Source organism: Dendropsophus ebraccatus, chromosome 8 (genome assembly GCF_027789765.1).
Source record: "Dendropsophus ebraccatus isolate aDenEbr1 chromosome 8, aDenEbr1.pat, whole genome shotgun sequence".
NCBI lineage: Eukaryota > Metazoa > Chordata > Amphibia > Anura > Hylidae > Dendropsophus > Dendropsophus ebraccatus.
The window spans coordinates 110,262,403-110,280,276 of NC_091461.1; the positions used below are offsets into that span (position 1 = coordinate 110,262,403).

Consider the following 17,874-nt stretch of genomic DNA (forward strand, 5'->3'; position numbering starts at 1 on the left):
CGCCGCCCCGATCGCCACCCCCGCTGCTCCGATCGCCACCCCACCGCTCCGATCGCCACGATTATTGTTCGAATTAGATCGTTATCACGCAAATTCGCACGATAATCGTTACGTGTAAACGCAGCATTATAAGGGTGTATTTACACAGGAAGATTTGACAGATTATCTGCCAAAGAATTGAAGCCAAAGCCAGGAACAGACTATAAACAAAGAACAGGTCATAAAGGAAAGACTGAGATCTCTCCTATTTTCAAATCCATGCCTGGCTTTGGCTTAAAAAATCTGTCAGATAAATCTCTCTGTGTAAAGGCACCATTATGCTGGGTTTACACGGAGCGATTATCGGGCAAACGATCAAATTCGAACGATAATCGTACGTGTAAACGCGGCAAACGATCGAAAAATCGTTCATTTTGATCTTTTAACAGGTTCTTAAATCGTCGTTCGTCATTCGCAAAAAATTCGCCGATCATTCCGTGTAAACAGTTGTTCACTGATTTTCCCTGATGTGTGAGATAGGCTTAAGCGATCGCCAAACGAATTTTCTGTACGATATATCGTACAGTCTAAACGCTGATCGTTCTAAAAAAAAAATCGTTACTTCAAAATCGTTAATCGTACGATCGGGCGAATTATCGCTCCGTGTAAACTTAGCATAAGGCATTGAACGGAGTGCCAGGTGCAATTCATCCAGTATCCCCATCTACTGTGGCTGTGGATCTCTAGACATATTTGAACCCAGTTTAACCTCCAATAGAATAATTTTATTGAATTAAAGGGGTAGTTTACAAAGAAAAAAAAATCTTTTAAATCAACTGGTGCCAGAAAGTGCCAGGGATTTTTAATTTTGTTCTATTAAAAAAATCTCGTTTTCCAGTACTTTTCATCCGCTGAATGTCCTGCAGGAACTGAAATATTCTTTCCAGTCTGGAGAGCAGGGAGGTTTTGCTGCTGCTCTGAACAGTCCCTAACATGGACAGAGATGGCAGCAGAGAGCACTGTGTCAGACTGGAAAGAATGCACCACTTCCTGCTCTACATACAGCAGCTGATATGTACTGGAAGACTTGAGATTTTTTAATAGAAGTAAATTACAAATCTCTGGCACTTCCTGGGACCAGATGATTTAAAAGAAAATTTTGTGAACTACCCCTTTAAACGGGTTATCTAGGCTCAGGAAAGCATGGCCACTTTCTTTCAGAAACAGCACCACTTTTTGAGTGTAGGGTGTAGCGCCTTAGTTTGGGTGTAGGTTCAGCAGCCTCAGATTCACTGAAGTGAATGGAGGTGAATTAGAATACTACAAACAAGCTGTGTTTTTTTTTCCTAATTCTGTATAACCCTTTAAACCCACTTGTTTACATTACCATAATAATAGCTTCCCCTTTAGTATTCTGAGGCTGAACTGCAATACCAGACACAGCCTGTACACAAGGGTGGCGCTGTTTCTGCACAGAATATATAAATCCTTTCTCAGGCACGTTACGTAAGGTTGTTCTTATACTTTAGATGTAGGAGGCAATGCCATTCATTGTTGGCCAGATAAGTGTCGAATCAATGAAGCTCCCTCCGTCCGTGGTTCATCTATCTGTGGCGTCTGGTGATATGTGTTGAAGTGGGTTATTGCCTTAGGATTTGCTGAATAAATCTCTTTCTAAACTTTCAGTTTATCTTTGTTAGAAGAATTTGATTGCAGTTGTAATGAACTGGAGAGTTTGCCCCCCACCATCGGATACCTGCACAGCCTGCGCACAATGGCCGTGGATGAGAACTTCCTGACAGAACTCCCCCGGGAGGTGAGAAGAGGATAAAATTGGCTGCCAGCAATAGACATTGAGTTGGAGCTATGATGGCTTCCACTTTTCAGTACATTGCAATTACATTTTAAAAAATAGTCCTGTCTTGAAAAATTTTGGAAAAGTTTAAAGTTCTATTTTGGGATATGTACCATTACCAACGGTCTTACGAATTGAAGCATTGTTTAATTGTAACTGTTGGTCATTATTTGAAAAAAAAAAATATTTCAAATCAAGTGGTGGAAAAAAGTGCCAGAGATTTGTAATTTACTTCCATTAAAAAAATCGCCAGTCTTCCAGTACTTATCAGCTGCTGCAGTATGTCCTGCAGGAAGTGGTGTATTCTTTCCAGTCTGACACAGTGCTCTCTGCTGCCACCTCTGTCCATGTCAGGAACTGTCCAGAGCAGGAGAGGTTTTCTATGGGGATTTTCTACTGCTCTGCACAGTTCCTGACATGGACAGAGAAGGCAGCAGAGAGCACTGTGTCAGACTGGGTCAGAAAGAATACACCACTTCCTGCAGGACATACAGCAGCTGATTAGTAATAAGTACTGGAAGACTTGGGATTTTTTAACAGAAATACATTACAAATTAGTAATTTACCACCTGATGGCCTCTTGTCTTCTTTCAACCTTATTAACTATGTTACTTTATTTCTATGTTAATTTGAAAGATTTTGTTTTTTTTTGCTGGAGTTGCCCTTTAAAGAGTCACTGTCATATTTTTTTGTTTGTTTTTGCAGAAATCAATAGTCCAGGCGATTTTAAGACACTTTGTAATTGGGTTATTAGCCAAATATGCCATTATCTGCATTTAAAAAGCCTTTTCCCAGGCCCCCCCCCCTCCCTCCTCTTTTCCATCCACTGCAAAAAAACAGGAAATTGTGACTTGTTCCATCAGACATACCCAGTCTGTTCTATAGAGAGGGGAGGGGGGAGGGGGGAGGAAGGAGTTAGCCGACAGCAGAAAGCTGAGAACAGAGGATTACAGGCACAGAGCTGGGTGACAGCTGTAATCAGAGGTATTTGTAGATTAACTCTTTGTTGTCCTGTTTTGATCTTTTATTTAGCTCTCTCCATAGGACAACAATGAAGACAGGGGGGAGAGCTTCAAACTGCTTTTTCATGATAAAAATGCATTTTTCGGCTAATAAACCCAATTACAAAGTTTCTTAAAAATTAAAATTGCCTGGACTATGGTTTTCTGCAAAAAAAAAAAAAATTCATGACAGTGACACTTTAACCCCTAGACGACCCAGGGCGTATAGTTACGCCATGGAAGTCTGTCCCCAGACGACCTAGGGCGTAACTGTACGCCCTGGGTGTTTCTCCCGCTATGAAGCGTGCTCCGGAGCGGAGCGCGCTTCATAGGAGGTGGGGGCCGGCTGCAGTGAGCAGCCGGGACCTCACCGGTAATGACACGCTGCAGCGATCGTGCTGCCGCGTGTCATTAACTCCTTAAACGAGGTCTCTCACCTGCCTCCGTGCGGTCCGATCGGCGATCTGCTACACTGAGCCTGCACAGGCAGGCTCAATGAGCAGATCGCTGATAACACTGATCAATGCTATGCCTATGGCATAGCAATGATCAGTGTGTGTAATCACACTAGTGTATGTAGAAGTCCCCCAAAGGGACTTCAAATGTGTAAAAAAAAAAAAGTTAAAAACACTAACACACAACCCCAAAACCCCTCCCCCAATAAAAGTTGAAATCACCCCCCTTTCCCATTATATAAATAAAACATATAAAAATAAATAAACAAATAAACATATAATATACCGTAGCGTGCGTAATTGTCCGATCTATTAAAATAGAACATGCGTCATTGCGAACGGTAAACGGCGTACACGGAAAGAGGGAAAAAAGTGCGCGGATTACCGATTTTATGTTACATTATATAGAAAAAATTAATAAAAAGTGATCAAAACGTCCGATCTTCACAAATATGGTATTAATAAAAACTAGAGATCATGGCGGAAAAAATGACACCACATACAGCCTCATAGGTGAAAAAATAAAACCGTTATAAGCGTCACAATAGTCCCATTTTATTTATAATTAATTGCCAAAAAAAAGGATTTCATTAAAAAAAAAATATATAACATTAGAGAATCTGTGTAACCTGCATATGGTTGTGTTCGGGCTGACCTATAGAATAATAGTATCATGTCGCTGTTAATTTATATCTTCATAAATAATATATTTGGGATTCCGTCATACATGTTATGGTAAAATGAAAGACGCCATTACAAAGTACAACTATTCCTGTAACAAATAAGCCATTACATGGCCTTGTAGATAGAAAACTGAAAGTGCTAGAGCTCTTAGAAGGGGAGGAGGGAAAAACGGAAACACTAAGATTAAAATTTGCGCGGTCCACTGGGTCATTTTGGGCCTGGTCCTCAAAGGGTTAAAGCGTACTTGTTGCAAAGGTTTTTTTTTTTTGTTTGTTTTTTTAAAGAAACCAACAGGGTTGTGATTGTGAGCAGTTTTGCAATATACTCTCCTTTTTATGTTTTCTATGTTTAAATCAACCTTATACATACGGCCAAACTGTATCGCATGCTCCCTCCATGCTGATACTTGGTCTTTTCTCTGCTCAAAGGAAGAGACCAAACACAGGAAGTCCCAGGTCTTTGTGCAGTCACACAAGGAAAGACACCTGTACATAATGCAGGTTGTATGTCACCTGAGGGCAATAATTATTGCTAATTCTATTATCAGCTCTTCAGCTTACCAGGAGACAATGCTCTTTATTATGCAACAATTCAGTCAGTATGATGTCACTGTGTGGTGACAGAGGTTTTGGTGCTGTGTGACAGGAGAGCTGACCGTACAATGCGAGCACCCCCAGGATTCTCTGCTACTGAATGAGGACGAGCAGCAGCTACACACATACGCAGTGAAGACTTGTCCCTCTTTGTGCGTGCTATGGACTGACTGTTTGGTCTCTTTTTTGTTTGGTCTCAAGTGTTTGGTCTCTTTTTTGTTTGGTCTCAAGTGTTTGGTCTCTTTTTTGTTTGGTCTCTTTTTTGAACAGAGAAAAGACCAAATATCTACACAGAGGGAGCATGGAGCACAGTTTAGCAGGAAGGGAGACACCTAGTGGTCATATGTATTTTTGATTTAAAGGGGTTATCCAGTGCTACAAAAACATGGCCACTTTCCCCCTACTGTTGTCTCCAGTTTGGGTGGGGTTTTGAAACTCAGTTCCATTGAAGTAAATGGAGCTTAATTGCAAACTGCACCTGAATTGAAGACAACAGTAGGGGGAAAAGTGGCCATGTTTTTGTAGCGCTGGATAACCCCTTTAATGGTGCGTTCACACCTACAGGATCTGCAGCTGATTTTCTGCAGCAGATTTCATTTAAATAACTGAACACAGCATCAAATCTGCTGCAGATCTGCTGCAGATCCTGTAGGTGTGAACGCACCCTAAACAAAGAAAACATCAGGATGAATGTTAAGAAAAAATGTTCCCATTCAATCACAGCTAGCGGAGATCTTAAAAATGGTCCAAAAAATTGACAGTAGGTTGTTATCTTTTCCCGCTAGATTGGCAATTGTAAGAATGTCACAGTCATGTCTCTCCGGTCGAACAAGCTGGAGTTTCTGCCTGAGGAAATTGGTCAGATGCAGAAACTGCGGGTGCTGAACCTGAGCGATAACAGGTACGGTAATCATGATGATGTGTAGTATTCAATTACATTATAAAGACCCGACTTCATCCAAGGGACTTCATCTCATCATGTAAAGGTGTTAATCCAGGATTAGAAAAAGCACAGCGCCACCCCTGTCCTCAGGTTGTGTGTGGTATTACAATTCAGCTCCATTCACTTCAATGGAACTGAGCTACAAGACCCCACACCCAAACAGACATGAGTGGCACTGTTTCTGGAAAAAACCTTATTCCTGGAATCCAGAATGTAACCCTTTAACCCTGGCTTTGGTGTAGAATTGATCCATAGCATTACTGTTACTGTTTCGGGAGGTTACAAACACTGGAGTATTAGAGTTAAGGAAGATAGTAACTATTACCCACCCCAGCCATGGCTGATAACAGGGAACATTGTTAGCATTCACTCGCCTTTAAGCGTACTGTCCCTTTAAATCTGACAGAGCTCTATTTCATGCTCCTACCTTGAAGTGTGAAGCATCATCTGTGAGAGCGGCTTCTATTAGAGGAAGCAATCACTTGTAGTACAAATCACAGATGATCTTCAATTAATATTCATCAGACCCCCACTCTGTATATAGCTCGGGGGGATCAGGGGCTGCAGGAAAATCATATTAACCCAGAACACCTGTATGTCGTACAGACAGATCGTACCGCCACATAACTATCCAAGATACCGTCCCTGACATCAGGTGACCAGCTTCAGCTCTGTGTAGTACTTGGCAATTGCGAATCACCTGGGCAATAAGTCACAGACCCCTTACCACTTGTCTGAGTTCCCTAATGCTGTAATACAGGGATTGGGAACCTTCAGCCCTTCAGCTGTTGCAAAACTACAATTCCCATCATGCCTGGACAGCCAAAGCGAAGCTTTGGCTGTCCAGGCATGATGGGAATTGTAGTTTTGAAACAGCTGGAGTGCTGAACGTTCCCCATCCCTGCTGTAGGATAGTGCCTGAATGTCAGTACCGCCTCCGGTAATCTAGTTCTGTAGTCTGGATAATAGTAGTGCCCCTATAGTGACATCCATATACCATAGCTGCCAACAGTCCTGATTTTTCCAGGACTGTCCCGGTTTTGAGGAGACAATACCGGCAAAATAATGTCCCGGGAAGCCCCGCCCCCTCACTAAAGGAAGCCACGCCCTCTATGTCTCATGACACTTTATTAGTGTTTATATATCTATCTCTCCATTCTGTGTAGGTGATCAGCTTATACCCAGATAGGATTGATCCATCATTGTGCTTAAAGGGGTAGTGCACCAAAAAAAATTTTCTTTCAAATCAACTGCTGCCATGAAGTGCCAGAGATTTGTAATTTACTTCTATTAAAAAATCTCAAGCCTTCCAGTACTTATCAGCTGCTGTGTGTCCAGCAGGAAGTGGTGTTTTCTTTCCTGTCTGACACAGTGCTCTCTGTTGCCTCCTCTGTCCATGTCAGGAACTGTCCAGAGAAGGAGCAAATCCAACTAGAAAACCGCTGGGCATACAGCAGCTGATAAGTACTGGAAGGCTTGAGATTTTTTAATAAAAGTAAATTACAAATCTCTGGCACTTCATGGCAGCAGTTGATTTGAAAGAAAAATTTTTTGGGTGTACTACCCCTTTAACTAATGTCACTTAGGCTCCTGTATAGTCCACTTACCTTTGTCCAGTGGGCACATGGATGGCTATTGACTATAATGGGCCAACTATGTAGACCTGAGTGGAAGGGGGTCTGATGGTTGGATCCCCACCAAATGGTTAGAATATGACTCTCACCAGAACCAGTATATGGAGCAGTGAGCCACAACATTGCCAAGCGAGGTGTGAGGTCGAGTCTCCCACCATAGACCAGAACCATGGATTGATTTTTATGATCTTTAAATATTCCTGTTTCTTCTTCAGGTTAAAGAATTTGCCCTTCAGCTTTACGAAACTTAAAGAACTTGCTGCTCTGTGGCTTTCAGACAATCAGGTAAAATCTGCATATAGTATATAGATGAGGATACATACAGGATAGATAGCTTGGGCAGTGTTGTGGCAGCTCTGTGTGTGTAGGTTCACTTGGGCACTTGTCACGGTAGTCTGGAGTGGCGTTGGAACCCACCCCTGGACAAACAGGCCCCCACGCCCGAGGTTAGGATAACCCAAGTGTAACCTAGTGTGTAGGTGCGGGTGCAGAAAAATAGACCAGAGTCCAGTAGCCTAAACTTGATAACAAGTTTACTTAAAATCTTGGTGCAATACAATAAGAATACTTTGGTAACGAGACTTTAGTAACGAGAAGATACTCGTGATCACATATAGATAACTCTGATCTTGGTGCCTTATGCCCTATATTGTTGGGGTACCTTTCCTGCTAGGGTAGTACGAGGTCCCAGGTCCCTGCACTGGGTTGAGCAGACTTCCCAGGGTTTCTCAAAACAGCCGTGGGTTACAGTAGGATACGTAGGCTTTAACTGCAGCTTTGTCCTGCTGGGGTCAGTACCTAGCCTAAGCCTAACCTAAGGCATGCTGCCCTGTGTAGTGTTGAAGGTATCCCTGGCATGGACAAGGTGATCCTCAGAGGACGTCTTTCCTCCTAAGGGGTCTTTCACTGCAGGCCAGCGGGGGTTACTTTCATAAGAATAAATCTGTTTTCTTGGTCCCAGGCCCTGACTTCACTGCAGCAGGAACTGCTCTCTGTGTGTCTCTTTCCAAAACTCCTGACTAGAGAACTCCTGCCACCAGGAACTAACTTCCCTTCTATAGGGGTGAACTAAACTCCCTTGGGATTAGTGAGGCTGTGTGGTGTAAGAGAGAAGAGAGAGAATAGGGTAGAAAGAAGGGGGAAAATACCTGCACCTGTGATATAAAACAGTTTAACCCAATGCTTCCTTCAGCTGTGCTTAAGATAGTATATACAATAAGTACAATAGCGACACCTAGTGGGGAAAACCACACAATACAGTTTTACGTCATCCCACTGTGAGAAACTTAGGGAGTTACTTTGCCCATGTGCATAGAGAACTTAGTGGCACACCTGTGCAGGGACACTTCAAAGAGATATAGACATGAAAATTGATCCTTATGCAAGTTCATGCATACAAATACGGTTGATGATAGTGAAACTGAAAGCCTGGTGACCTGACATGGCGCCATTGATGTGACGTCACTATGGGATCTGGGTATTGAGGGATTTGTATGAAGACTTTCTTCTCTTTGTCCCTATTGCTTTTAGATAACTCTTTATCAAAATGTCAAATAGTCCGTCCTCCTTTTTCTTCCAGTCCAAAGCTCTCATTCCTCTACAGACGGAGGCTCATCCTGACACCAAGCAGAGAGTATTAACCAACTACATGTTCCCGCAGCAGCCACGTGGGGATGAAGGTAACTACAGTCTGCACCAGCTATGTCCTCAATGGCTGCCAAGGGTCTTCCTAGTATTAAAGGGGTACTCCAGCAAAAAATCTTTTTCTTTCAAAGGTCAGAAAGTTATACAGATTTTTAATTTACTTCTATTTAAAAAAGTCTTCCAGTACTTATCAGCTGCTGTATGTCCTGCAGGAAGTGGTGTATTTATTTTTCATTCTGACACAGTTCTGTCTGCTGATATATCTGTCCAAGACAGGAATTGTCCAGATTAACAGCAAATCTACAAAGAAAACCTCTACTGCTCTGGACAGTTCCTGACATGGACAGAGGTGGCAGCAGAGAGCAGTGTGTCAGACTGGAAAGAATACACCATTTCCTGCAGCTGATAAATACTAGAAGACTTGAGATTGTTAAAGAAGTAAATTACAAATCTATATCATTTTCTGACACCTGTTAATTTGAAAGAAAAAGAGCTGGTCAATCAGTTATCAATTGGATCCTCAGAATCCTCTCTTCTGGCCTCCAGAACCCCAGTCTGATATTGATCTCATCTACCATTTGCTGTTATATGTATATACTCTACACCAGAAATCCCCTCCTGGACGTTATATCCTGGAAAATCCGTGAAGGGGATAGTGAGGGAATTCCCTTTAGAAAAAAGAGTGGTTATGTACAGTAGGTGGTAAAAACAAACAAACAAAAAAAAAAGAATACTCACCTTCCTCATTCTCCCACTGCGGCTGGTATCATGGAGCTTCAGTCTCCACTGCAAACCTCTTTCAGGTTTGGGATTGGCGTGTGGTGCCACTGATTCTCAGAGCAGTTAATACCAACTCTATACTCTAAAAAAAATTCTATACTCACCTTCCTTGCTCCATCTGCTGCCACCAGGGAAGCAGGGAAGGTGAGTATAGAGTTTTTTTTGGTTTTAACATCAACATGAGCTCCAATTTAAAAATAAATAGAAAAAAAATGTTGAAAACTTAGTACGAAGTGGGTGACAGACAATCTGTGTAACAATTACCATAGAGGCCATTCCTGCATGTTACCTTGCAAAATCAGAATTATGGGTATTATAGGGTTACCTAGAAATATAACTTTCTCCAGCTCAAGGGCCCGTTTGCAACTGCTACCTCTGCATCCTCTATAGCAGAGATGGAGAACCTTCAGCCCTCAAGCTGTTGCAAATTTACAATTCCCATCATGCCTGGACAGCCGAAGCTTTAGCTTCGGCTGTCCAGGCATGATGGGAATTGTAGTTTTGCAACAGCTACAGAGCCGACGGTTCCCCATCCCTGCTCTATAGCAATGTTTCCTATGCTGTGGCTCTCCAGCACTTGCAAAACTACAACTCCCATCATGCCCGGACAGCCTTCCATGCTCGGAATTGTAGTTTTGCAGCATCTGTAGAGCACTGCCCTGTATAGCAGACAGTAGAGAACCAACCTACGACCAATATTTTCCGGTGACTTTCTATCCTGTGGGGGAGGGGGCTCAGTCGCAGGGGGATAATGTTATATAATCAGTATCCATATGTCGGTGACTAATATTTATCAGCGAGGTTTGCGTGTGACTGAGGCTAATGATGTGAACATATGGTCGGAACTTATTCATAATTGGGCCGGCAAAGGTTGGGAGATGGCAATCTGTTTGTGACAACCTGAATAATTTCCTGTCAGCCGTATGTGACGGTGTTTGCTTCTCCTGCAGATTTCCAGTCGGACAGCGACAGTTTTAACCCCACGCTGTGGGAGGAGCAGCGGCAGCAGAGGATGACCGTGGCATTCGAGTTCGAAGACAAGAAAGAGGAAGAGGAAGCTCCGGGGAAAGTCAAGGTGAGGTCAAGGTTACAGCTGGCATAAGGAACCATTGATGTATGCAATGTTCTATAGTAAAATTCTTTGTTGCCCATAGCAACCCATCACAACTCAGCTTTCATTTTGAGATGTCTGGACCATAAAGACATGATTTATGGGGCAATCTTATCGCTCCACAATCCTAATTTAATCCCTTAAAGGGGCACTCCAATGTCAGACTGGAAAGAATACATCACTTTCCGCAGAACATACAGCAGTTGATAAGTACGGAAAGACTGGATTTTTTTTTTAAAGAGTAAATAAGTAAATTACAAATCTCTGACACGCTGTGACAACGGTTAATTTGAAAGAAAAAAAAATCACTGGAGTACCCCTTTAAGAAAAAATATTAGACAGCAGTAGACAGTACCATGGGTCAAATGTTTAAGGCGCTTTCTAAGATATTTTATTTTTAAACATCCTGAGTTGATAGAGGGACTTCCTCTGTTCAGGATCCACATCCATGGGTCAGAGTTGATATTCAAGGGGTTATCCAGCACCACTGTGGGTTGGCTGCAGGTTTTGTAATGGTGCGTTTACACAGGCAGATTTATCTGACAAATCTTGGAAGCCAAAACCAGGAACAGACTATAAACAGAGAACAGGTCATAAAGGAAACACTGAGATTTCTCCTCTTTTCTAATCCATTCCCTGGTTTGGTTTAAAAAATCTGTCAGATAAATCTGTCTGTGTAAATGCAGCATAACTTGGTTCTATTGAAGGGAATGAAGCTTAATTGCTAACCACACCTGAACTGGAGACAAGGGTGGTGCTGCCTCTGGGAGAAAGTGGCCATGTTTTTCTAGCGCTGGATAATCCCTTTAAGAGCGTCTATCACTCTGGAGGACCCCTCCTGTCCTGCATTACACATACCTTTCATTTATATAAATGGACATTATGTAATACTTCATCTCTCCTGCGGTGTCGCTGCAGAGTAACTGAACATTTACTACCGAGCTTCTGTACAGATCACAGCTGATCCCTGAGGGTCACAGCAGATACTATGCGATCAGCTTATTTTAAGTGTGCATTGTCCAAAGCAGATAGACCCCTTTAAGTGGAAATAGAAAACACACTCCCACAATACATATTATCAAACATGGTGTAAAGTGAGACTGGCTCAGTCGCCCCTAGCAACCAATCAGATTTCACTTTTCATTCCTCACAGACTCTTTGGAAAATGAAAGGTGGAATCTGATTGGTTGCTAGGGGCAACTGAGCCAGTTTCACTTTACACCATGTTTGATAAATCTCCTCCTTTTTTCCTTAAGGCCAACCAGCCATGTGCCTCATACATAAATAGGTCATACATTATGTTCTTCTACACAAGCCTGCCCTAGTGTAGCCCATTTCCTATATGATAAGAAACACGTATAATCTCTGGTTCCTACATCCCCATCACTATGTGTCTTGCCGTGTAACTAGGCCACGCTGTCGATATATGTGTTGCATTGAACAAGCAACATCAAGCTCTGACTGGATTCCTGTGGGAAGGAGCTGGCAGCGCTCTGATGGTGTGCAAAACATGAATAAAATATCCTATTGTAGTCACACAGCATAGAAAAAAGCCAGAATCTGTAAAAAAAAACAACCTATAGTACAAAAATATATAGTGAGTGCAGTATGTGACGGTGCCTGCGTGTGGTGAGTGTGCATGTGTGTTCATGCATGACGGTAGTGACTGTGTGGGAGTGTATGCAGTGAGAGTACGTGTGGATTGGCGCATGTATATGACTGTGTACATAATGAATTTGCACATGTACAGTACGAAAGAGAATGCCAATATACTAAAGTGTATGTTGTATAAAGTGCACCAAGTGGTAGTATTATTTGGTAAACGTATTTTTTATGCATGGAATGATAGTACCATCTTGGCACAGTGTGGCAGTATTGTTTATGCTTTGGTATCCTTTGTCAGTTTTATTTGGTTAATGTATGCTTCCATTACTTATTCATGGTACGGTTGTATTATTTATACATGGTACGGTTGTATTATTTATATACAATGTACGGAAATATTATTTGGGTATTGCCTAGGGATGTCATTTATATACTATATGAGAGTATTATGTTGGCACTGTATGTCAATAATATTTATAAAATAATACTGTATTAGGCACTGAATGGTAATATTTATATATAGTACTATATATTAATACAGTTATAAGGCACTGAATGGTAATATTTATATATACTATATACTAATAAAGTATTAGGCACTGAATGGTAAGATTTATATATAGTACTATATACTAATACAGTATTAGGCGCTGAATGGTAATATTTATATGTACTATATACTAATAAAGTATTAGGCACTGAATGGTAATACTTAGATACTGTTTGACAATATTATTTAGGCACTGTATGGTAGTATTATTCTCTCATAGTATGGTTTAATTATACATTCACTGTATGGAAACATTATTTGTGTATTATATGGCAGTATTATTTATATACTGTATGAGAGTATTGTGTGGGCACTGTATGATAGTAATATTTATATACCGTGTAACAGTAACATTTGGGCACTGTATGTTAGTATTATTTTATATAGTATGGTTTTATTATTCATACACCATATAGAAGCATTATTTGTGTATTATATGGCAGTAGTATTTATATACTGTATGAGAGTATTGTGTGAGCACTAAATGGTAGTATTTAGATACTGTAACAGTAACATTTGGGCACTGTATAACAGTATTATTCTTACATAGTATGGTTTTATTATTCATACACCGTATAAGGCATTATTTGTGTATTATATGGCAGTATTATTTATATACTGTATGGGAGTATAGTTTGAGCACTGTATGGTAGTAGTTATATACTGTGTACCAGTAATATTTGGGCACTGTATAATAGTATTATTCTTACATAGTATGGTTTTATTATTCATACACAGTATAAGGCATTATTTGTGTATTATATGGCAGTATTATTTATATACTGTATGGGAGTATAGTTTGAGCACTGTATGGTGGTAGTTATATACTGTGTAACAGTAATATTTGGGCACTATATTGTAGTATTATTCTTACATAGTATGGTTTTATTATTCATACACTGTATGGAAGCATTATTTGTGTACCATTTGGTAGTATTATTTATATACTGTATGAAAGTATTGTTTGAGCACTGTATGGTAGTAATATTTATATACTGTGTAACCGTAATATTTGGGCACTGTATGGCAAAAAATATATACTATAAATAAGAAAAAGTAACTCATCCTCTAGGGTAGTTTACTTAAGTGGATATACAATTTTAATTGATATCATAATAATATAAAATGGCATCAATTAAAACTGTATATCCATTTAAGTAAACTACCCTAGAGGATTAGTTACTTTTTCTTATTTATATTATTTGCCCTTTCTAATCCCCTTGGTACAGGGTTAACTATTGACCTCGGGTTATCTACAGTTTAGAGAGCTCCACTCCAAGATAATATATTTAAAAAATATATACTGTTTGACAATATTATTTGGGCACTGTATGGTAGCATTATTCTCACATAGTATGGTTGCAGTATGTATACACTGCATGGAACTTTCATCGAGGCATTTACAGTAGAATTTATATACTCTATGACAATTCTATTTTTGTATCATATGGTATCATTATTGATAACTAATATGGTTGTATTATTTATATATAACATGGACGTATTAACCCAGCAGTGAATGGTGCTACTATTTCATTTTGGCACTATTTTGATGGTACTACATGGATGGTGCGTGGCTCTATTATTTGTGCCTTGTATTGTAAACTTTATGAGAAGACAGAAGACTGCTGCTGGCAGTCGGGACACAGGAGAAGGGGAGGGAGAAGGTCTGCAGCCTGCACAGTGTGGCCCTAGAGAAACTCCTGGATCTGACAGCATATGAGCTGTACCTGGTGCTTTTCTGTTCAAGAAGTAAACATGTAGTATGTATGTAAGTCTGTGTGTATGGTGCATGCATGTGTGTGTATATGTGTTATCTATGCATATATGTAATATGCATATCTTTATATCTGTGTATGATATGTGTATACGTGCATGTGTACTATGTATGCATATAGGCAATGTGCATTTCTTTATATTTGTGTATGATATGTGTAGGTATCGTTGGCATGTGTACTATGTATGCACATAGGTAATGTGCATTTCTTTATATCTGCATGATGTGTGTATATATTGTGCAAATTTCTATGTAATATGTATGGACACGTTATGTGCACTCATTTGTAACTCCCCCTCCCATACGTGAACCTGCTGAGGACTCAGCTTCCAGGTGTCAATTAAGCAGAGAGGGAGGAGACAGGAGTAGAGATGAGCGAACCTGGAGCATGCTCTAGTCCATCCGAACCCGATCGTTCGGCAATTGATTAGCGGTGGCTGCTGAAGTTGGATAAAGCTCTAAGGTTGTCTGGAAAACATGGATACAGCCAATGACTATATCCATGTTTTACACATAGCCGTAGGGCTTTATCCAACTTCAGCAGCCACCGCTAATCAAATGCCGAACGTTCGGGTTCGGATGGACTCGAGCATGCTCCAGGTTCGCTCATCTCTAGAGAGGAGACATTCCAGCTTGCAGTTATTCAGGAGCTTGGAGAAGCCTCTTTTGACTCTTTTTTTTTTTTTTTTTACTAAAGAATAAAAGCATTTTCTATGCCGTGGAAGCAGAGACAAATATATTTAAGGTACCGTGTGTCTTCACTTGACTTAACAGTATCTAACAGTGTCAATGTACATGAGTTATAGCTGGCAGATTCCCTTTAAAGGTGAAGTCTCATGAAACTAACAATGACAGGCAGGCGGGAAGATAATAAAGAAAGTATACTTACCAGTCCCTGTGCCCCTGTAGCATAGGGGACAGGTCTCTCCCACAGCTGCCGGAAGTAATTTCCATCTGTATTCCATGTACGTCACAGCCCCCGACTCCTCCAGCTGCAATGTCACACATCCAGCTGCAAAGGGGTGTCCTTCCCCAGTCGCTGACTGGACGATCCATTAGATGAGTATATGACTTTTCAGCTGGAGGAGCTGCAGGAGGCTGTTAGATATTGTTCAGGAAGCACTATGAGGGCACGGGGACTGGTAAGTATACATTCTTTATTATATTCCTGCACTCCCTACCTGAGATTTGTTCGTTTTATGGGACTTCTTTCAAGAAACTTAAGTGGCATGCTATGATGGTGAGTGTGTGACACTGTATTTATATCCCTCTTTCTAACAAGGTCCCCTTTAAAAGCACCTTGTAGTTGTTATGTCACTCTACCCATCCTACTCTTATGGAAAGGCAACAGATCATGTAATATATACAATTTACACCAAACTTTAACTTAGAACTTTATGGGGAAAAAAAATTTCAAACTTTTTTTTTCTGAAAAACCTGAAGAAAAGCCTCATTAATACATCAGTATGCAATGTCACATAGCCCTTAATACATCTTAATTTCTCAAGTGTATTCCAGGCAACACGACTCTGCCACACACTTCACTCGTGTTTCTTTTTCTTAAATATATAATTTATTTCGGGACATCGAGACTTATTACGGAACCCTTCAAGCTGAATGAAAATTAATGTAGAGACGGAGAAATTGCAGCTGCCATACTTGTGAAACCTTACTGAGTATCATCACTGATGATGCACCTGACAGCGCTGAAATGATCAATACTGATCAGCCCCTCGCTGTAAGATAATGGTAACAGGGGCACTTACTTTCTCTCCTTTATACAGCTTCTTGCAGGGGAGAAGTGGGGAATAAGTCTTGGGCCAGGCTGGTGTCAGTGAAGATGCCTTACAGTGGCTGTGAGAGTTCAAAAAGACCATGATAAAGAGAGATAGGTTACTAAAAAATAGAAGGTGCAACAGCAACCTGCAGGTGCAAGTGCTTACAGTACATACCCCCCCTCCCCCCCCCAGTGTACACACAATAAAAACCTGCTCTATAGACATAAAAAAATGAAGATCCTAACAAACTATTTGAACAAACAGAGTGTACCATGTCATCACGTTAAGGTGACCTCAGAGACATGGTCCTACTCTAACATTCTCACACAAGCAATGACCTCTCCTGGGCTTACAATAAGCCTCAACTAGGCGTTCCAATCCTAAAGTTCCATCATAGGGTCAGTTATTGCCTCCGCTGTGGAAGATCTTCAGATTATATGACCTCTTGGAGACACCTGCCTAAGAGGGTCTCTAGGGGTCAAAGAAAAGTGGATCTCCAGCCACCTGTCTGCACTGTTCCTTTAAAGGAGACATGCCCCTCAGCTGCTGGGGTGAAGGCCGCCTGACTCCCACTGGAGCCCCTTATACTTACCGCTTCCACGAAGTCCCGGTCCCGGACCCCGTCCCGCCGCCGAGAAATCTCTGTCGGAAGCCGTGCGAGCACTCACCAGAGATGAGTCCGACACCCATAGAGCAGTCATTTTCTATAGGCGTCAGACTCATCTCTGGTGAGTGTGCGCACGGCTTCCGACAGGGATTTCATGGCGGCGGGACAGGGTCCGGAACCAGGACTTCATGGAAGCGGTAAGTATAAGGAACTCCAGCGGGGGTCGGGCGGCCTTCACCTCAGCAGCCGGGGTGACAGGTCTCCTTTAATCCCTCAAAGGGGTTATACCAAGATCAATAAATGCCAAATATATTTTTGAATAATATTTTTCTTTTTGATTTTTTTTTAGAACATTTCTACTGTTATATCCCCTTGATACACAATTCTATTATATACAGAAGTGTATTATGTTTTTACCAGTCACCTGGATATCATGGAAGACAGCAGACTTTACTAGGCCTCAGGTTCTACGATAACCAAACGGCATCCCATTATTGCATTTTGGATGATGGGGCCCCCTTCTTTTTAGCTGCTTAGAGGCTGTGATCACTGTTGACTGCGGCATCTAAGGGGTTTAATGGCTGGGATCGAGGATATTACTGACTGCAAATCTGTGCTGTAAATATTAGACACTGTCTTCCATGTATGGAGCATGCCCAGCTTTGTATCCAATGATACAATAAAGTAATATTACATCGTGTGTCATTAGTAGTGTTGAGCAAACTTGCCGAACGATCAGGTTTGGCCGAACCTGAATGCTTGCCATTAAACTCCCAGTGACAGGATAGGTTGGATGCTGCCCTAGGAAGTCGTAATAAACATGGATACAGCCATAGGCTAATTTAATATAAACAGGATGTCTTCGACGCTCAAGTTAG

At 41.2% G+C, this 17,874-nt stretch overlaps 1 protein-coding gene across 5 annotated transcripts in view; it reads left to right on the plus strand.

Moving 5' to 3' along the window:
* Positions 1-17,874, plus strand: part of LRRC7 (leucine rich repeat containing 7) — a 119,585-nt gene that overhangs the window by 62,035 nt on the left and 39,676 nt on the right. For all 5 annotated transcript variants that reach the window (XM_069981415.1, XM_069981417.1, XM_069981418.1 and 2 more), the window contains 5 exons: positions 1,666-1,795; positions 5,353-5,468; positions 7,360-7,429; positions 8,724-8,823; positions 10,519-10,643. In XM_069981415.1, the coding sequence (XP_069837516.1) occupies positions 1,666-1,795; positions 5,353-5,468; positions 7,360-7,429; positions 8,724-8,823; positions 10,519-10,643 (541 nt within the window). The remainder of the gene's footprint in view (positions 1-1,665; positions 1,796-5,352; positions 5,469-7,359; positions 7,430-8,723; positions 8,824-10,518; positions 10,644-17,874) is intronic.